The sequence below is a fragment of the Mustela erminea genome, chromosome 9 (genome assembly GCF_009829155.1).
Source record: "Mustela erminea isolate mMusErm1 chromosome 9, mMusErm1.Pri, whole genome shotgun sequence".
Lineage (NCBI taxonomy): Eukaryota > Metazoa > Chordata > Mammalia > Carnivora > Mustelidae > Mustela > Mustela erminea.
In genome coordinates this window covers 59,459,940-59,482,146 of record NC_045622.1, presented here as the reverse complement: position 1 = coordinate 59,482,146, position 22,207 = coordinate 59,459,940, and the positions used below count along the sequence as shown (strand labels likewise).

Here is a 22,207-nt window from a genome sequence, read left to right as displayed (position 1 = left end):
GTTTCAGAGGTTAGCAAATGTTTCCTCTGGAAACTAACACACGTGGTCAGTGTCAGTTCTCTGTTCCTCCTTTCTCAACTGGAATGAGATGTTTTTGTTGCCCACTTTGGTCTTTAATGCTCTACTAGAGGTCCCAAATCTTTGTTTTCTGACTCTCAAAATGAGCTTTCTGCTGGGAAAAATCTTCCTTTGAAGGGGTCAGAAATAGCAGATGGCTCTTAGTGTCAGGAATGGCCAGCAACCCCTGTACTGGCAGATGAAGGATGACTCCAGACTTTTCTGTGAAAGAGAGGAGAAGGCAAGGGGTGTGGGGACCAATGCTCAGGGACACAACCCTTGGCTTTTCTTTGCTCTGGAACTTTTGTAGGTCCTTCAGGATACTCACAAATGCTTATCACTGTTTCTCAGGCAGTGATGTTTGACAAGGGGTCTTACTGGAATTAGGAGGATCTGTTTTGGGGAAAGGTTTGCTAATCTGCTTGTTCTAGGAGTCCTGCTAAACATAGCCTAAGGGACATTGCCTACCTCTCTTAGATCACAGGGCCTCTGTTTGGGCTAAGCAAGCTTCCAGGAAGGCAGCTTCCCTGGGCATTCCAATGGCAAAGTGGTCATGCAGAACCTCAGCATTCCCAAGGTGAATCCCTTCTGTGAAACCTTCCTGCCTCCCATAACAGCCTCTGTGTAACACTTTTGCAAGCTAGGTATTAATGGCTGAGTTCATGCTCTATGTTAAGCCCAACTTCTTGGCAAATAGAGCTTCAGAAAGTCAGTTTTCATGTGTCTGATAGCCATTTGTATATCTTTATTGGAGAAGTGTCTGTCCATATCTTCTGCCCATTTTTTGATATGATTGACTGTTTTGTGTGTGTTGAGTTTGAGGAGTTCATTTTCAGACACATGAAAAAATGTTCACCATCACTAGCCATCAGGGAGATTCAAATTAAAACTACATTGAGATATCACCTTACAACAGTTAGAATGGCCAAAATTAGCAAGACAGGAAACAACATGTGTTGCAGAGGATGTGGAGAAACTGTTGGTGGGAATGCAAGTTGGTGCAGCCTCTTTGGAGAACAGTGTGGAGATTCCTCAAGAAATTAAAAATAGAAACTCCCTATGACCCTGCCATTGCACACCTGGGTATTTACCCCAAAGATACAGATGTAGTGAAAAGAAGGGCCATCTGTACCCCAATGTTTATAGCAGCAATGGCCACGGTCACCAAACTGTGGAAAGAACCAAGATGCCCATCAACGGACGAATGGATAAGGAAGATGTGGTCCATATACACTATGGAGTATTATGCCTCCATCAGAAAGGACGAATATCCAACTTTTGTAGCAACATGGACAGGACTGGAAGAGATTATGCTGAGTGAAAGAAGTCAAGCAGAGAGAGTCAATTACCATATGGTTTCACTTATTTGTGGAGCATAACAAAAAGCATGGAGGACATGGGGAGTTAGAGAGAAGGGAGTTGGGGTAAATTGGAAGGGGAGGTGAATCATGAGAGACTATGGACTCTGAAAAACACTCTGAGGGTTTTGAAGTGACGGGAGGGTGGGAGGTCGGGGTACCAGGTGGTGGGTATTATAGAGGGCACGGATTGCAAGGAGCACTGGGTGTGGTGAAAAAATAATGATACTGTTATGCTGAAAATAAATAAATGGAAAAAAAATTAGAACTCTGGGAAAAAAAAAAAAAGTAAGTCAGTTTTCTCCAACATCAGAAATACTCCTCTCTGGAATCTTAGGTAGGAATTCAGATTCTTAGGACTCTGAGGGTACTTTAATTTCTTCTTTACTTGTTCATCGGGTAAGCTTTTGCCTCTAGTTTCTCCTTCTTGCTCCTTTTGGGTTGAATTATAATTTGGATTTTATACACAAAGCATTTGAATTTTCCTCATTTTTCCCTTTTTAATACAGTTTTGGGTATGCTTAGAAAACTGTGGCAATCACAAAATTTATGTATGGTCTGAAATATATGTGAAATAGTTTGTGATGTCTATGTATGTGAAAACTCCACGGGTCAGTTAAAATAATACCATATCCTGTGAAAAATCCTTCTTCTGTTTAACTATAAAATACTTCTCCCTAATGAGTATGATATTTGGGATTTTTTTTTTTAAGATTTTATTTATTTATTTGACAGAGAGAGAAATCACAAGTAGGCAGAGCAGTAGGCAGAGAGAGAGAGGGAAGCAGGTTCCCTCTGAGCAATGAGCCTGATGCCAGGCTGAATTCCAGGACCCTGAGATCATGACCTAAGCTGAAAGCAGAGGCTTAACCCAATGACTCACCCAGGTGCTCTGATATTCAGGCTTTTTTATACTTGAATACATGTAGAATTATTTTAAGTACTACTAGATCATCTCACAAACGTTGTTCTGCACAGTTTTTAGCTACTATTGTAATAATATAGGCAAGTTTGTAATGTACCGCTTTTGGGATTTTTCACTTTCAATATGCCCATGACAATGAATATTATAGAAGTACCATAATTCAGTTCACTTTTTCTCTCAATAAAGAGTTTTGGAAACACATTCATGATGTAATAAATGTTTATGCCCAATTACGTCTTTTCATAGCTCTAAGTAATTTTGTTCTATGCATTAATAAAAATAGAATTGCAGTACAAATATAAATACCACACCTATTTTTTAAAAGATTTTATTTGGCAGTGAGAGAGATCACAAGTAGGCAGAGGCAGGCAGAGAAAGGAGCAAACAGGCTTCCCGCTGAGCAGGGAGCCCAATGCAGGGCTCCACCCCAGGACCCTGAGATCATGACCTGGGCCTAAGGCAGATGCTTACCCATCTGAGCCACCCAGCCTCCCCATATACAGACTATTGTGTTATTTGCTGCAGTTTTATTCTGTTAAGTTGCTGAAAACACAGCATTAATAAACTCTGAAACACAGCATTTCGTTGCTTTTGCTTTTGAGCCTCTGATCACATTTTCTATAACCAGTTTTACATAATCTGTGTATGCTTCTGTCTAAAGGCACATTTCAATATGTATTTCCTACAAGTAATGAATTTCATGCACCATTTCATTGTAGTAAGACACTAGCTGAGCAGCATTTCCCATTTTCCTGGCCCTGGGTCGTGTGTCTATAGATTCCTTCGGATTTCACCCTACAACGGTGCCATCCACTACATTTTATTTAATCTGTCATTACCTCATGGATTCACAAATTTAGTCACTTTCCCCGCTTTGCCATAGTTTCATCACATACTCTCGATGCTACCTTAGCACTTGAGGCACAGCCTCATACACAGATGGGTAAACCGCCTCATGCTTTTTCTGAATGTACAGCATTTTTGATGCATTAATATTGAACTCACGGACAACAAAGCTATGATCTAAAGGCAGCTTATCTGACATGCTTATTTCCTCCGTGAGATGGACCACAGCCTGTGTATATGAGCCTGGACAGCACTTCCACAACATGCTTGGGGCCATCTTCAATGGTTCCCGTCACCACCACCACCAACAAATGACAAGAACAGAATGTTAAATAGACACAGAAGGGGATACTCATTTACTCCTATTAGATATAAACCAGAAGGCAGAGCTTTGCCTTGTCCAACCACAGCTGGGAACAGGTGTGCTAGGAAACTCAAAGTTTTTGCTGCTCTGCAAAAACTTAGATGTCCACTGATGGTGACAGCACCGAGTCATTGCTTATGAGGTTTCAAATACATTTTAACCAGTAGGTGAATTCACAAACACAGAATCTATAAGTAATAAGGATCGACTACACACACACACACACACACACATATATATATATATACACACACACATCCACATATATATACACACACAAATATGCATATGTAGATATATATCCATATACACATATATAATGCTTTAATAGCTACTTTCTCATTATGCTATCAATTTAGTAACAATTTATTTAAAATAAAGTAGAAATCTGTAAACTCATACTCTCACATTCTCTCTTGCTTACTCAAATAAATAAATAAAAGCTAAAAAGAGTCACACTAATTTTCTAATAAAATGTTAAAAAAATAAAGTTAACAAGCCAAACAATAATTTCCAAAATTGAAGTTTTCCCTGTTTGTTCAGATATTGATGGTGGAACGTCATTACCTGGAGGTACATGTGCGACAATTTGCTTCCTCCCGTCTCTGCGGCTTAACTGAAATTTGTCTTTGCTGGTAACTCTGCTGCCCAGTCATGGCTAGTACACAGCTGCCATTAGGAGACGAAATTTAAAGAAATAAAAACATCTTGAGATTGCTACTATGTGTTTTATTTTTTATTTTTTATTTTGGGAGGTCAATATTTTTCAAAAGCAAGTACCCAAAAAACTACATTTGCTTTTTATGATTAAATTGAATTTCCTATTTTTATCTATGAAGAGGATGAGACTTAGGAGTGAAATATACATTGAAAGGATTCTCAAAACCACAATTCTATCCCCAACCTAGCTACCGATGTTTTACTTCTATCTCTGGGCCTTAGCAACCTCCCTTAAAAATAAAGAGGTTACTCAAACGGTCTTTAAAATTTCACATATGCTGACACTAAGACTGAAGTCAACTGACAGTTCTCATGAGCACTGTAAACTATACAGATTCGGGGCACATGATAGCATATGTAGAGATGTGATAGTCAATTCTGTCAGTGTTCACCAAGTCTTTTGCACTCAACTATAATCTAACCTACCCATCCAGTATTCTATTAGGGAGTCAGAATGGGCTTTCCTGGCACATTGGCTTAATTACAGACAGAAGAGGTGAGGTGTGAGTGACTTTGTGGTGGCCCTAGGAAGGTAGCCCCAACATATGACAATAAGGATTATTATGAATTGAAGTAATTTAAGAAACAGCCAGTACAAGAATACTGACTCTTCTTTGTCTCCAGAAAGCAGGAGGTCCATCTCCCTTGGGAAAGGTACCCTGTCTGCACCAAGAGGTAATGAGAGATCCTTATCATCCGAGGTAGGGAATGTAGGGCATATAAGGCCAAAGAGCCTATATAAATAAACCTTGTGAAAAAATAGAAAGATAAAAATAAATACAGGGGCTCCTGGGTGGCTCAGTGGGTTAAAGTCTCTGCTTTCAACTCAGGTCGTGATCTCAGGGTCCTGGGATGGAGCCTGGCATTGGGCTCTCTGCTCAGTTGGAAGCCTGCTTTCTCCTCTCTGTCTGCCCTCTTATCTACCTGCTTGTGATCTCTGTCTGTCAAATAAGTGAATAAATAAATAAATAAATAAATAAATAAATAAATACAGCTTGTAGCTACTACTAACACATTATCTCAGCCCAGATTCTAGTGCAAATTACAATTCCTTACTAGTTGAAGCTCCTGAGCATAAATTTTCTTTGTCCCATCCATTCCTCACAGATAAATTATTCTTTGTCTAAAATGAACAAACACTTCATGCTGGGGAGCCTCAGTGGCTCAGTCCGTTAAGTGTCCCACTGTTGGTATCAGCTCAGGTCATGATCTCTCAGTCATGGGATCCCTGCTGGGGTTCTGTGCTCAGCATGGAGTCTGCTTCAGATTCTCTCTCCTTCTCCTCCTGCTCTCTTTCTCTCTCTCAAATAAATAACATCTTAACACACACAAAAAAAAAAACAAAACAAAACAAAGAAAAAAAAACCCACTTCATGCGTTGGTCATTTCTTAGGGTCTGAAGTTTACTACTGGGCCTCTACGTGCATGGGGTTAAATATTGTTTTTTTCCTGTTAATCTGTCTCATGCCAATTTAATTTTTAGACCAGTTTAAGAGAACCTTGAAGGATAGAGTAAAATTTTCCTCTCAACAACCTTAACAGAGTCAACTTGCAATAACTGATAATAATATGTAAAGGCTATTCATTTCATACATAGTAAATGTACAAATATACCAGTTATATGAGAAAATAAAATCACACTCTGAATTAGAAGTCAAGAAGCATGAATGGTATTGTAAACTTGGGAATTACCCAGGCAAGTGCTCATTGACACACTACGGAATATAACTCACTGTAGTAATTAACATCATACTGAATTTTAAAATTAGGGAATGAGATCAGTAACATATCCTCTGCATATTTCTCTAGCTTTGGTGAAAACTAAGTTAGAAAATGACTATTTTCTAAAGTATGCTTTTAATCTGTTAAATATTCCATATAAATGTATTATTTCTGCCACATGTTATAATTCGTCATTCCTATTGCAAACACTCCCTTCCTTTCCTTAGAACACATTAACCTCCAGTACTCAGTTTGGTTTAGTGAACCATCTCTGGATCCTAATACGTATTTGTTGGGTTTTGACACTGTAGATGATGGGGTTCATCAAGGGTGGGAAAAGGATATAGATGTTGCCCATGAGGACGTGGACCACAGGAGAGAGGTGCTTTCCAAAACAGTGCACCATAGTCAGACCAATGATTGGGATATAGAAAACTAGAACTGCACAGATGTGGGAGACACAGGTCTGCAAGGACTTGAATCGCTCCTCCCGGGATGCAATAGTCAATACTGAGTGCAGTATCAAGATGTAGGAGACCAGAATGAGCACTGCATCCAAAAACAGTGTGCAGATCACCAGAGCCAGGGCATAGAAGCTGTTGAAGCGGATGTCAGAGCAGGCAAGCCGAAGTAGGTCCTGGTGCAGGCAGAAAGAGTGGGAAAGGATGTGGGGGCGGCAGTAATCAAAGAACTTTAGGCGGACAATGGGAGCAGTGAGGAAAATCCTCCCTAAAATGGCCACACCAATGCTGATGATTCTTGTATTGGTGAGAATGGATGTATATCTCAGAGGTTTGGAGATTGCAGTGAAGCGATCAAAGGCCATGGCCAGTAGGACTCCAGACTCCATGCATGATAGACCATGAACAAAGAAGGCTTGAGCAATGCACGCATCCAGACCAATCTCCTGGTTGAGCCCCCACAGGATGCCCAGGACTGTGTGTACTGTGGACAGCCCCATGCATAGGTCAGTGAGGGCCAGCATGGCCAGGAAGTAGAACATGGGCTGATGCAGGCTCGGCTCTGTCCGAATCACGTGCAGCACCAGGCAGTTCCCTGAGAGTACCATAGCATAGATACAGGAGAAAGGGATGGAGAGCCAAGGGTATTCCCGTTCCAGGCCAGGGAAACCCGCAAGGAGAAAGGTGGAGTTACTGACTTTGGAACCAGGTTGAACAGACATGAATCTACAAAAACAGAAACCTCTCAGAAAAAAAAAAAAAAAAAAAAGTGTGTGTTTGTGTGTCTTTGTGTGTATGTGTATACACATATATATTTATGGGAATAGCTTATTAAGAATCCTTAGTTTTTTCCATCCTTTAATATAAACTTAGAGGGAAAAGCCATAGAAAGAATGACTGGATTTGGCACTACAAGTCATTTTATATAAGACCAATGCTTTTTTACCGAAACTGCATTCACTCTGAAACAAACTACATTATGTCTACATGTGAAACCTCCTTGTTATTACGTCATTACCCTATCAGAGGAATCCATGTCCATATACACAATCTCACTGTCACTTTCTATTTCAATGCTATATACTAAAAATAACAGAGAAAAAAATGATTTCTGGCATGTGAAGGTAAAATAATGAAGTTTAAGTACACCAAGTAGAAAAAGAAAACACATTTGAGTTTTTGCATTTGAAACCTGGTGAATTAAAAAAAAACAAAAACAAAAACAAAAAATAAAACCTGGTGAATTAAATTGCAAATCACTGCCACGGGCTATAAGATTAACCTCTGCCTGTTACATAAGACACTCAGTCACTTGGAGAATTCATTTCTCAGTCATGTTGTCCATTCTGACATGTTGTTTTTGCTGCCTTAAAAAAGAACAACTGTCACTCACAGTAGAGATGGTCACGCCAATCTTGAAAATGGATCTTGTTTTTCCTCCTTTTGTCCCAGTGGCAGGGCCATTCTAGGAGAAGCAAAATTTATGCAGGTCTGGGAATCACTAGAGTAAAGCCTGAACCCCAGGAGGGGGCTGAGAGTGAGTGAATTACAGGGCTGTGTTCCTTTGGGGTAATGAAGGCAAACCCCGAGGCAGTGTTTGCAGGGCAGACTCTCCACTCCACCAAATTCTGAATAGTCTCACAAGTGCATGTTTGCAATTACAATTCTTCTGTCCAGGGAGATTTGGAGTAAATGTCAGACAGAGAGATCAAGAAATGTCTTGTAGGGGGGAGGGGGTTTGGGAGAAGGGGGTGGGATTATGGACACTGGGGAGGGTATGTGCTTTGGTGAGTGCTGTGAAGTGTGTAAACCTGGTGATTCACAGACCTGTACCCCTGGGGATAAAAACATATGTTTATAAAAAATAAAAAATTAAAAAAAAAAAAAAAAAGAAATGTCTTGTAGCTTGCTCCCTCCCTAATGAGTCCTTACATGTTTTTTGAAGGGCAGCAGATATATTCTATAGAAAACAGCCTATTGTTATTAACATAAATTCTATTTTATTTCCCTCCATTTCAGTTACAACTTTTCCTTCTTTTTTTGATAACATGACTTCACTATTCAAAGACTTCATGTGCTAGCAAATAAAACATTCTTCAAAGTCAATAGTTTTGTGTAAGGTTGATAATTATTATAAGCTGCTTGAAATCTGAGTCTCTACTTTGATAACAGCAATTACACCAAGCACTTTTTTTTAGCATTTAAATTGCAGTAGGAATTTTAGCATTATTTAATTCTCAGAATTAGAGTATGTCTGTTATCTATTTAAATTTCTAGAATTACTGAACACACATATCTTTTATTTTAATGGAAGTAGATAAAAAATGTGCTTATAAACCAGGCTTTCTGGTTTGGAAACCCTTCTCCAACACCTGTGAGTACTCTGTCCCTGGGCAGGATACTTAGCCTCATCTAAAGTGGGGATGATGACATTACTTCATAGGATTGTCCTGACAATTAAGTTAGATGAAATTGTAAAACATTTAGAATCCCGAAAGACACAAAGCAAACACTTAATACAAGTAAATTGTAATTGTTTCCATTTCAGAGATGAAGAAACTGAGGTTAGAGTGGCATTCTTTAATATGTTATCCATGAGCCACCAGGGCCTATTTTGTACTTGGAATGTGGCAAGCCAAATTGAGATGTTATGTAAGTACAAATTACAGACCAGATGAAAGACTTAGTTGGGAAAGAATGGTTTAAAATGTCTCTTCAAAAATGTTTATATTGACTACATATTGACATAATATTTTAGATATAGTAGGCTAAATAAAACTTAACATGGGTTTTACCACTCAGTTTTACTTAGAATCTAAAACTACATAATGACACATGGTTAGAGATATACACTGGAAACTTCCTGAAGATCACATAGCTATGGCATTTAATAATGTTCCAATTACTTAAATGTGAGTCTTTGGGCCTAACTGCATAATCTTTCTACCTTAAAAAACAATTTTAAAATATTTATTGTTGAAAATGTTTAAGTCATCCAACCTGATCATTTTCAATGTATTAAAAAACTCTAGTTTTGATACTATACTTGATCTTAGCCAAAAGGCCTAGAAGCAAATGTAATGGTCTGAAGGGGCATGTGCACCCGAATGTTTATAGCAGCAATGTCCACAACTGCCAAACTTTGGAAAGAACCTAGATGTCCATCAACAGATGAATGGATACAGAAAATGTGGTATATATACACAATGAAATACTATGCAGCCATCAAAAGAAATGAAATCTTGCCATTTGTAACAATGTGGGTGGAGCTAGAGGGTTTTATGCTGAGCAAAATAAGTCAATCAGAGAAAGATAGTTATCAATGATCTCCCTGATATGAATAATTTGAGAGGCAAAGTGGGGAGTTTGAGCAGTAGTGAAGGAAAAAATGAAACAAGATGGGATAGGGAGGGAGACAAACCATATGAGACTCTTAATCTCACAAAACAAACTGAGGGTTGCTGGGGAGAGGGGGTCGGGAGAGGGTGGTGGTGTTATGGACATTGGGGAGGGTATGTGTTATGGTGAGTGCTGTGAAGTGTGTAAGTCTGACTATGCACAGACCTGTACCCCTGGGGTAAATAATACATTATATGTTAATTTTTAAAACAGAAAAAAAAAATCTCTAGTTTAGGAACACTACACTACAGAAACTGTGGAGAGACTTTGATTTCCTTTAATGTTGCAGAATAAATATTTGAACTTCCCTCTGGTATAAACACTTAGAAATACTGGATACACATTTAAGTAAAACCTTTTTTAATTTCCAGAAGACAAGATTTAAAAGGTAAATGAAATCCACAAGAATATGTGCCACAAATCACATTGTTTGCTTACACTAACAATATTAACAATGCAGAAACTGTGGTCCATATTAACTACACAAGACTCATGTCCCCACACTCATTTCAGAAATATAGGAAAGATGTTGAAGATATTAGAACTGAGCTCCCATGTAGAACCAAAATACTGAACAGATACAATTCAGAAAAATTAAGGGAAAAAAATTATCTTTTTCTCAGGAAAAAATGACAAAGGTTTTGGTAACAATATACCCAGAAATCATTCTTAACTTTTTTCATCCTTCTTTCATCTTCATTTCTTCTGTTTTCTGGCAATTTTGAAATAATATATAACCTGTGAGAAAAAAGAGACCCACAGGGGCAAAGCAAAGTATAGTTTAAACACTGAATAGAGAGGGTTTCTTCCCTACATATTTAAAAGTTTTGGAATAAGACTCAAATAGACTTCATATTTGGTAGTAAAACGTGCTATAATCAAAATCAGTTCTAAGAGGGAATTCTATAGCCATAAACACCAGCATTAAGAAACTAGTATTTCTAATAAACAATTTCACTTTTTGCCTCAAGAAACTAGAAACAGAACAAACTAAGCCCAAGGTGACAGGAAGGAAGAAAGAAAAAAGGAAGAATGAGCAAAAATCATAGCAGAAAGAAATGAAACAGAGATGAAAAAAATGTAGAAATGAGCAATGAAACTAAGCCATTTTTGTAAAAGATAAACAAAATTTACAAACTTTTAGCTAGATTATGAAGAACATAAGAGGAGACTCAAGTGAATAAAATCATTGATAGATGAGACATTACCACTGATAGCAGAGAAACACAAAAAATAATGAGAGACTTCTATAGGCATTATACACCAACAAGCTGGATAACCTAGAAGAAAAGGATAGATTCCCTAAAACATAAAACTTACAAAGACTGAATCATGAAGAAATAGAAAATTTGAACAGACCAATGATGAATAAAGAGGCTGAATCAGTAATCCATCATTGCACACAGAAAAGCCCAGGATCAGATGTGATGGTGAACTCTACTAAATATTTAAAAAAGAATTAATGCCAACCCTCTCAAACTCTTTCAAAAGCTTGAAGAGGAAGGAACACCTCCAGACCATTTTACAAGGCCAACATAATCCTAACACCAAACCTAGATTAATACACTACAAGAAAAGAAACTATAGACCAATAGTCCTGATGAATACATTTGAAAAAATTCTTGATAAAATATTAGCACTCTGAACACACAAAGCAGGAACAGTATATTAAAGAAAGCATACATCAAGATTCAGTGGCATTTATCCCTGGTATGAAAGAATAAGTCAACATATGCAAATTAATAACTGTGATACAACACATTAATATAATAAAAGACAAAATCATATAATCATCTCAGTAGAGGCAGAAAAAGCATTTGACAAAATATATCATCCTTTCATGACAAAACCTCTCAACATATTGAGTACAAAAGAAACATACCTCAGCATAATAAAGGCCATATACGACAAACCCATGGCCAATATTATATTCAACAGCAAAAAGTTTGAGTTTTTCTTCTAAGATCAGAAATAAGACAATTGTGCCCATTCTCCCTACTTTTATTCTACATAATTGGAAATCCTAGACAGAGCAATCAGACAAGAAAAGGCATCACAATAAGAAATGACGAAGTAAAATTGTCTTTGTTGGCAGATATTATCTTATATAGAGAATATCCTGATGATGACACAAAAACAAAAGAAACAAACAAACAGAAAAAAACCAGCTAGAATTAATCAATAAATTCAGTTAAGTTACAGGATATAAATCAACATGCAGAGAACAGTTACATTTCTATACCCTAAAAGCAAAACATCTGAAAAAGAAATAAGGACATCAATCCATTTACAATAGCATAGAAACAATAAAATACTTAAAAATAAATTTAACTGTGCGTTAGCTAATGTTATGGCGGTAATCATTTTGAAATATATAAAATATCAAGTCAACATGTTGTGCACCTCAAATTTACACAATGCTATGAGTCCACTCTACCTCAATAAAGCCAACAGGAGCTGGAGAGAAGCTCTAATTGAGAAAATTAGTGATTGCTGAGAAGCAGTTGCTCGCAAAGACTAGAAAGTCTCCAGAACAACAGAAGAAACAGAGTATCTACCTTGTGGTAGCTGGTGAGAGTTGAAAGCCTGGTTTATGAAGGAAGGCAATATGATAGAAGATCTTAAACTCACTGATGATCTTGCAGAAAGCAAATAGAACTGATAAATGAGATACTCTTAGTGTAAATTTAAAGATTAGAGAAAACTCCTGAAACCTTTAAACCTCATGCTTTATGAAAGCAACAGGCATTGAAGTGATCCCAATGAAATTGAAGACAGAATGAAATCCCAATGAAATTGAAGAATTCTGTATTACATACATACACCACTTTTGCTCGGATTGATCCTTTATGAGAATACAAGTTGTATGAAAGTTACCTAGCAAATGGACACCAACGTTGACTCATAGATAAAATACCTCACATCATCCATGCTTGCTTTTCCACCTTACGGCACCAATTCCTCAACATTTCTCCTAACAGGCTTCCCTGGCCCGGAACGGGAATAAATACCCTTGGCTCTCCATCCCTTCCTCCTGTATCTATGCTATGGTACTCTCAGGGAACTGCCTGGTGCTGCATGTGATTCGGACAGAGCCGAGCCTGCATCAGCCCATGTTCTACTTCCTGGTCACGCTGGCCCTCACTGACCTGTGCATGGGGCTGTCCACAGTACGGACAGTGCTGGAGATCTTGTGGGGACTCAGTCAGGAAGTCAGCCTGGATGCCTGCATTGCCCAAACTTATTTCATCCATGGTCTGCCTCTCAGAGTCTGGAGTTCTTCAGGCCATGGCTTTTGATCGCTTTACAGCAGTCTATAATCCTCTGAGGTATACGTCCATACTAACCAGTGCCAGAATCATTAAGATTGGGCTCGGGGGGCACCTGGGTGGCTCATTGGGTTAAGGCCTCTGCCTTTGGCTCAGGTCACGATCCTGGGGTCCTGGGATTGAGCCCCGCATCGGGCTCTCTGCTCAGCCGGGAGCCTGCTTCCTCCTCTCTCTGCCTGCCTCTCTGACTACTTGTGACCTCTCTCTCTCTGTCAAAAAAAAAAAATAAATAAAATAATAATAATAATAATAATTGGGCTGGGAATTTGGGTTAGGAGTTTTGCATTCATCCTTGCTCCCATAATCCGCCTCAAGTTTTTTCACTATTGCCATTCCCACATCCTCTCCCACTCTTTCTGTCTGCACCAGGACCTACTTCGGCTCGCCTGCTCTGACATCCGCTTCAACAGCTTCTATGCCTTGGCTCTGGTGATCTGCACACTGTTTTTGGATGCAGTGCTCATTCTGGTCTCCTACATCTTGATCCTGCACTCAGTATTGACTATTGCATCCCGGGAGGAGCAATTCAAGTCCTTGCAGACCTGTGTCTCCCACATCTGTGCAGTTCTAGTTTTCTATATCCCAATCATTGGTCTGACTATGGTGCACCGTTTTGGTAAACACCTGTCTCCTGCGGTCCATGTCCTCATGGGCAACACCTACATCATCTTCCCACCGCTGATGAACCCTATCATCTACAGTGTGAAGACCCAACAGATCCATGGCAGAATTCAGAAGTGGTTCTCCATGAAGAGGGAGTGAAGCACTTTAGAATACAGAGACGCAAGTGGTTTACATGTAGAAAATTTCAGGCGGGGAGAGGGGAGGAATATATTTATTTAATAAAGTTAAAAATAAGGCAATTGAATGGGGCGCCTGGGTGGCTCAGTGGGTTAAAGCCTCTGCCTTCAGCTCGGGTCATGATCCCAGGGTTCTGGGATCGAGCCCCGCGTCGGGCTCTCTGCTCCGCAGGGAACCTGCTTTCTCCCCTGTCTCTCTCTGCCTGCCTCTGTGCCTACTTGTGATTTCTCTCTCTCTGTCAAATGAATAAAATCTTTAAAAAAAAAAAATAAGGCAATTGAAAACTGAGACTTATAGGATATGCCATTACTTGAAGGATTTGTAAGTATCAAAAATGGTAATCAAGGGGCACCTGGGTGACTCAGTGGGTTAAAGCCTCTGCCTTTGGCTCAGGTCATGGTCCCAGGGTCCTGGGATCAAGCTCCCCATCCAGCTCCCTGCTCAGCAGGGAGCATGCTTCCCTTCCTGTATCTCTCTGCCTGCCTCTCTGCCTGCTTGTGATCTCTATCTGTCAAATAAATAAATAAAATCTTTAAAAAAAATGGTAATCAATAGTAATCAAACCCAAGTTTGAAGCTCTGATAGTAGAGTCATTTGTCACATTTCATTATCATTTCTGCCTATAAAAAGTAATATTCACAGTTGTCCAGAAAAGTTTAACTTGAAAAGAATACCTACAAAAAAGCCATCCAAACACACGGTGTACATTCATCCCTGGAGGTACAATTTTATTACTACTTTCTATGGTTGCCTTGATCAATGTAGACATTACTGTTGGTTTCCAACGTTAAGTGATGTTTTCAGACTGGTTTGTAGTTTGATGTAGAGTCATTCCAAGGCATCATCATCCTTGTCTTCACATTTGTCAACAGACAACTCTGTTTTCTGCTTCTCAGAAGAACTTCTATCACTTTTTTTTTTTAACATATCTCTAGATAACTACCAACCTGACAATCTTATTTGAGTCTTACAGAAATTCATATCCTTTACTGTGTAGAATAAATGTTTCACTGATCTGCTTTATAGGAATTTCTTTTATCTTTTCTAGATTTGATAAATATCAGCAAGGCAAAAACTTTTCTTTTTTTGTAGGGGCTTTCCTACTGATGGCAAAACCATGTTTACTTAATAATTAATGTGAGGTCAGATAACTAGCCACTTGGGAAAGTAATAAAACCTAGTCTGGACTGGTAACTATGTAAAATTGTCATTCTTGAGGATCTTTAAGAGAGAGGATACTGTTATCTTTTTTAATCTGTAGCAACAACTTATCTTCATCATTCTCATCCTATTCACCAAATTAGGAAAAATACTCCTGCATATGGGCTAGATAGAGCTGATCTTTACTATTTTGTGGAACTCTGTCCATAAGCTTCTGAGAGCAAACTTGGTAAGTATTTCATCTCCTTATAAGATTCCTTTGGAGTCTTTATATTTTGGGAACTCAAGATTTGAACAAATCATGAATGGTGCAGTGGATTGAAAATAAAAATAACTTGCAATCTTCAAAGGTAATATGGCATTAGGTTTACAATATTACATTTGCCCTTTTTCCTACTTCCCATTAAAATACATCTAAATGTGTATCAAATGTAGATTTCACAACAACTCAAAAATAAGGAAAAATTGTTAAATGATTAAAAGCTTGTAAATAATTTCCATAATGTAAATGAGGCTACATTGTAAATGAATCTGATTTAAAACATATAATGGATTATTTGTGCCTCTTTGTGAACTGAAAAGAATCACCAGTCTGAATCTATTTAAGAAGTAATTTTTTCCCATTCAACTTATAATCAAAGAGATGGAGTTTAAAACAGCAATGATTATGTAAAAAAAAAAGATTTTTCATAGGGTTTTGTCCTAATTTTCTTTAAAGTATGGAAAAAGTCAAGAACTTTCACTATATGTTAATAATTTAATGTTATTTCTTAATTAGTCAATGAGATGAATTTAAAAATTAATTAAAATGTTCATATGAGATGGAAGAAAATAATGTTCATAGTGACTTCAAACTGACTCTAAATGTTATATTCAGTAATTTCTTTTCTAACAATTTGTTAAAATTATAAGCGTTAGGGGTGTCTGGGTGTCTCCGTGTCTCAGGCAGTTGAGTGTTCGCCTCTCTTTCCACTCAGATCATGATCTTTGGGTTTTAGGGTCAGGCTCCCTGCTCGAGATTCTCTCTTCTGCTCTCTGTCCCTCCCCCACCCAGGGCACAAGTGGGTGTCCCTTCTCACTGTTCTCACTCACTGTCTCCCTAAAAAAACAAAGGAAAAAAAATCATTAAAACTCAGGTAGTGATTGTAAGGGCATACACCTGAAATAGAAATATGTTCCTACTGTACATAACTGTATCTGTTCTCCTAAAACATTTCCATAGTTTCACTGACTAAACAAATAACAATATATTTAACTTCACAAAATTTTTATAGTTTCTTAGAGGAGAAATAAAAGAATTTAAAAACTACATTTCCAAGGGTGTTTGAGTGGCTCAGTTGGTTAAATCTCCAACTCATCATTTTAGCCCAGGTCATGATCTCAGGGTCCTGGATTGAGCCCTACATTAGACTCCCCTCTAAGCGGAGAGTCTGCTTGAAGATTCTTTCTCTTTCTCTTTCTCTTCCTCTGCCCCTTTGCCAGCTTTAGAGAGAGATGCTCTAAAATAAATAAATAAATAAATAGATCTTTAAAAAAATACATTTCAAGGAAAGCTTGGGAGTAGTTTCTAAAACCAACAATACCAACAATATTTTGTACAATAAGATATAAGAAAAAGGAACACCCACACCCACACATCTCAGTATAACAGAATCTTAAGTACAGAACTAACAGTAGATATATAGAAAAAATGAATACATTTAATGAATTTTTAGGGCCATTTAAATTCTTTCAGAAAATAGAGATTATTTAATAATCATTTAGCAATTTTAGAGATAAATATATGCCTAATTTCTTTTTATTTCAAGTTTTTATTTAAATTTCAGTTAGCTAACATATAGTGCAACTTGAATTTCAGGTGTAGGATTTAGTGATTCACTACCCACATACAAACTGGGTGCTCACCACACTATGCCCATCACCTATTGACCTCATTCCCCTGCCCTATACCTAATTTCTTAACACAAACACAGTTGTTACAATATTCCAAAATTATTTATATTTATACCAATATCATACATATAAAACTAAAACTGTAAACTTAAGTAAAAACTGTTCTTTTAAAAAACATTTTTAAATAAGCTACTGGTTCCAGATATGGACAGAAAATGAGTTCATAAAATGAAAATCAGTAATTTGATACAAACACACATACACATATAGAGATACATAAAAACAGTAAGAAATATCCAACTCTTAAGCATTTGTAATTCAACACATGACAAAATTAGTTTACTCAGGCAAAATACATTGCAAATCAATATGATAAAAAAAAACAATATAAACCAATAAAAACAATACAGAATTTAAATCATCAGTATGTCTGGGCTGCTTAGTTGTTAAGCATCTGCCTTAGATTCAGGTCATGATCCTGAGGTGCTGGGATTAAGCCCTGCATCAGGCTCCCTGCTTGGTGGGGAGTCTGCTTCTTGCTCTCACACTTCCCCTGCTTGTATTCCCTCTCTTGCTGTGTCTTTCTCTATCAGATAAATAAATAAAATTTTAAAAAAGAAATTAAAATAGTCAATAAATATTAAAATATGTTCAATTTCATTTAAAATTTAAAAAATAAATAAATAAAATTAAATAATCACAAAATTTAGATTAAGAGGTCAAATACAACTTTGTATTTGGTATACAACTGGAAAAATAAAACATGGTTACCAGAATCCAGTGCTACTGAGGTTGTTAAGATACAGAGACTTGCATATGCTTTAATATGAATGTAAGTTAGCAAAAGATTTTTGGGGATAAATATTACACATATGAACAGTGAAATCTCTTATTTAGGTTAGATGGGGAGTTGTTAAAATGTATACTGTCCTGTAATTTGCATACCTTTGGAAGTCATTAGCTAATATTTATTAATGTTATAAATCGTCATCATGTACTCTTTATCTTAAAAGTTGCATATTAAATAGTTCCCAAAAGTTTAAATATTTGAATTAAATAAACTCGGAAGCTCACTTTTTTTTTTTTTTTTTCTTGGAGTCCTTCAATATTTCCATGATGACAAAATGGAAGAACAGAAAAAAAAAAAAAATCAGAATAAGTCTTTAGGGACATTACAGAAACACTTTCAAACATCACTAAATCTTGGCTGAATGAATTTAAGATGAAACATTCTCTCGGGTGCCTGGGTGGCTCAGTGGGTTAAGCCGCTGCCTTCGGCTCAGGTCATGATCTCAGGGTCCTGGGATCGAGTCCCGCATCAGGCTCTCTGCTCGGCAGGGAGCCTGCTTCCCTCTCTCTCTCTGCCTGCCTCTCTGTCTACTTGTGATCTCTCTCCGTCAAACAAATAAATAAAATCTTTAAAAAAAAAAAAAGAAACATTCTCCATAGGATAAGTCAAGAAAGTGAGCTTAACTTTAAGTTTAGGAAATAATTTGTGGAGAGATGACCAAACTTTTCTCTCTGAGCTCTAAAGTATCTAACACCATAACTTTGGCAAATGAACACTGGTGAAAGGAATGGCTTTAAAAATAGAGACAAGATTTTCTGTCATGGCAAACACCACAGAGTATTTAGATAAGCTCACAGGCCTTTCTTTTTTTTTTTTCATCATTTAAATTTTTTATTTTTTATAAACATATATTTTTATCCCCAGGGGTACAGGTCTGTGAATCACCAGGTTTACACACTTCACAGCACTCACCAAAGCACATACCCTCCCCAATGTCCATAATCCCACCCCCTCTCCCAAACCCCCTCCCCCCAGCAACCCTCAGTTTGTTTTGTGAGATTAAGAGTCACTTATGGTTTGTCTCCCTCCCAATCCCATCTTGTTTCATTTATTCTTCTCCTACCCACTTAAGCCTCCTCACAGGCCTTTTGAGGCAAACTTTAATCCCTGTTTTCATTAGCTAAAGTTATGTCTCCATGTGAACTCTTTGGAGCAAGCTGGTTGTGGTCTAAATTACTATGAGGAAAAATTCTAGCTCCTTGATGCTGGCAACATAACCCGGTAGAATTACATGGTAACTTATGTGAAACCAAACTCAGATTTAATATTATGATCAAGACCAGCTTTTTTCAGTTAGAGTCATAATTGTCACAGAACATCTTAATTTCCTAAAACCACTTATCATTTATTCAAAATGATGTTAGTGCTATGGGCATAAAATTAGGCTATCACTTTTATTTCATAATAAAAATTCTTTATCTATCTATCTATCTATCTATCTATCTATTATATTGCCAAAACAGATTTATTAATAATCAAATAGAAGTAGAAAAGGAATATTTGGAGGATGATGAAAGCAGAGATCAAGAAGACCAAAAAAAAAAAAAAAAAATCCATTATGTCAGTGGTTCCCAACCTGTGGGGTTCTGATTCCTGGAGAGCCATGGACTCACTGTGAATAGTATATAAGTTTCAGGCATTTACCAAGTATCTTTTGTAGATTAAATAAAATTTTACATGTGTATATGTGTTTTTCAGAGTATATAAATTCTATGATTAATAATGTGCAATTAATTCAATATTACTTTGTGACAACTATACTTTTCATAATGCATTTTTTTCAATATACAATTGCTAAAAGCAAAATTATCCTTATACAAGTAGATAAAAAGCTTGTCCAAAACATGTCCTTTTACTTAAATAAGCTAGAAATTACTGCTTTATGCAGCTGAAGTACATATGGTATGTTTTCTTTTTTTTTCCTTCAAGTTTTTATTTAAATTCTAGTTAATTAATATATAGTATAATATTAGTTTCAAGAGTAGAATTTAGTACTCATTACTTACAGTGCTCATGACAATAAATGTCCTTTTTAATACCCATCACCCTGTTACCCCATTCCCCCCCACCACCCCTCCATCAATCTTCAGTTTGTTCTCTATAGTTAAGAGTGTCTTATGGTTTGCCTACCTCTCTTTTTCCCCCTTCCTCCATGTCCACTTCTTTTGTTTCTTAAATTCTATATATGAGTGAAATCATATAGTATTTATCTTTCTTTGACTGACTTGTTTTACTTAGCATAATACACTCTAGTTACATCTAAGTCATTGCAAAAATGGCAAGATTTCATTCTTTTTGATGTCTGAGTAATATTTCTCCCTCTCTCTCTCTCTCTCTCTGTAAATTATTCTTCTTTACCCATTCATCAGTTGATGGGCATTTGGGTTCTTTCCATAGTATGGCTATTGTTGATGATGCTGCTATAAACACCAGGATGCATGTGCCCCCTTAAATCGTATTTTTGTATCCTTTGGGTAAATATCTAGTAGTGCAATTGCTAGGTTGTAGGGTAGCTCTATTTTTAACTTCATGACGAACCTCCATACTGTCTTTCAGAGTGGCTGTACCAGATTGCATTCTCACCAGTAGTTTAAGAGTGTTCCCTTTTCTTGACATTCTTGTCAACATCTGTTGTTTCCTGTGTTGTTACTTCTACACTTTCCAACTGGTGTGAGGTATCTTATCATGGTTTTGATTTGTATTTCCCTGATGATGAGTGATGAGCATCTCGCCATGCATCTGTTAGCCATCTGTATGTTTTCTTTGGAAAAATGCCTATTCATGTCTTCTGCTCATTTTTTAACTGGATTATTTGTTTTTAGGGTGTTGTGTGTGATATGTTCTTTATATATTTTGGATATTAACCCTTTATCAGATACGCCATTTACAAAGATCTTTTTCCTTTTCATACGTTGTCTTTTAGTTTTGTTGATTATTTTCTTGCACTAAAATTTACTAACATGGCCCAAGACCCATAATTTTTCATTTCAGGGAACATTCATACTATACCCAGGAGGGATAACCAAAGCTGGATTGATGGACAAGATGATATGGAAACGAATGTTGTGGAAAATATGAAAGATGATTACTTCTATGCAATTTCAAGGTCATTTTGAAGTTAATGGCACTGGCTCTCCAATAGAAAAGAGCAATAACAAGAAAGGGAAAGAAAGAATGAACTGTGTTCATTTTTAAGGAAAATTATAAAACTAGTGTTTAGAGGTTGAGATGGACCAGGCTGGAAAAAGCCAAGAGTTAGACATCACTCAGAAACCAAGAGGGAAAGGAAGGAAGGTGAGTGGCCAACACATATGTACAGGGTCATTATTCTAGATTTTCAGAGCTTAGGCAGAAAATGAATCCAGAAAATAGATCTGTGGGATTAAAATCCAAGGGAAAAGGTGGGGAAAATGTTTAAAATATTAAAAAAATGTTAAAAATGTTAAAAGCAACAATTAAAAAAATGGGCAAAATTTGGATGACTTTACATCAATATGGAGGATTTTTTTTTTTCCTCATGGAGAATATTAACAGGTAAGACCAAGGCAGAAGCCATTGGCAGAATTTAGCATTAGTTTTAGGTTGGAATATGCAAGAAGCACCTTCAAGTCAACAAGAAAAACTCAAAATCAAGTTTTTAACTTTATGAAGAACCTCTGTACTGTATGAATAAAACCATACTAAATAAAAATAATCAATCAGTTAAATCAACTACTTTATGTGAGTGAAAAGGTACAAGTGTCTCTCCAGCATATGTTAGGACACTCAGACACATTAGCAATACAAGAAATGCAGTGTCTAAAATATATGAAAACTTGCAGCATCACTTATTTAACATTTTAGAAAATATCAGAGATTTAAAATCCAGAGCAGTAAGAAATATAACGTATGAATTACCGACAGGAGGATAGAGAATACACATGAATCTGTGAGTACATAGGAACCCGCATGAGCCTGGTGAGAAGAAATACAAAGTAACCACATATGCACATTGGGTCACAGTAAAATGGCACAAGGGAAAAGAATAATAAAATGGGGATCTGGAAATAGCATGAATTACTATTTATTCAGGCCTTATTATTTCCTGAGCTCAATAGGAATCACCAGACTGTCTACACTAAACTCTTTCTCATTTATCTTCTTACAACATTCCCTGTGGGAAGATTAACAGTCCAGTGACATTGAGTACTATAGGTCCGTCTCTAAAAACAGTATTTCCCCAAATAGAAACAGATGAGCTTTATCCACAAACTCTGGGGAGTGACGGTGTTCTATGGATGCCCCAGTGTTATGTTTCTGCGTAATTCTGGCCTTTCTTTTT

The 22,207-nt window shown here is 37.1% G+C and overlaps 1 protein-coding gene and 1 pseudogene across 1 annotated transcript; one reads left to right on the top strand and one right to left on the bottom strand.

Annotated features, from left to right (window-relative positions):
- Positions 1 to 6,239: 6,239 nt before the first annotated feature.
- LOC116599792 (olfactory receptor 51V1-like) lies at positions 6,240 to 7,175 on the bottom strand. Its single transcript, XM_032359765.1, has one exon. The coding sequence runs from the start codon at positions 7,173 to 7,175 to the stop codon at positions 6,240 to 6,242; it is 936 nt and encodes a 311-aa protein (XP_032215656.1).
- A 5,606-nt stretch (positions 7,176 to 12,781) lies between these two features.
- LOC116599790 lies at positions 12,782 to 13,943 on the top strand (annotated as a pseudogene).
- Positions 13,944 to 22,207: the final 8,264 nt, after the last annotated feature.

What these genes read in the sequence shown, in the direction of transcription:
- LOC116599792 (XM_032359765.1), bottom strand. Translation starts at nt 7,175, where the DNA reads ATGTCTGTTCAACCTGGTTCCAAAGTCAGTAACTCCACCTTTCTCCTT.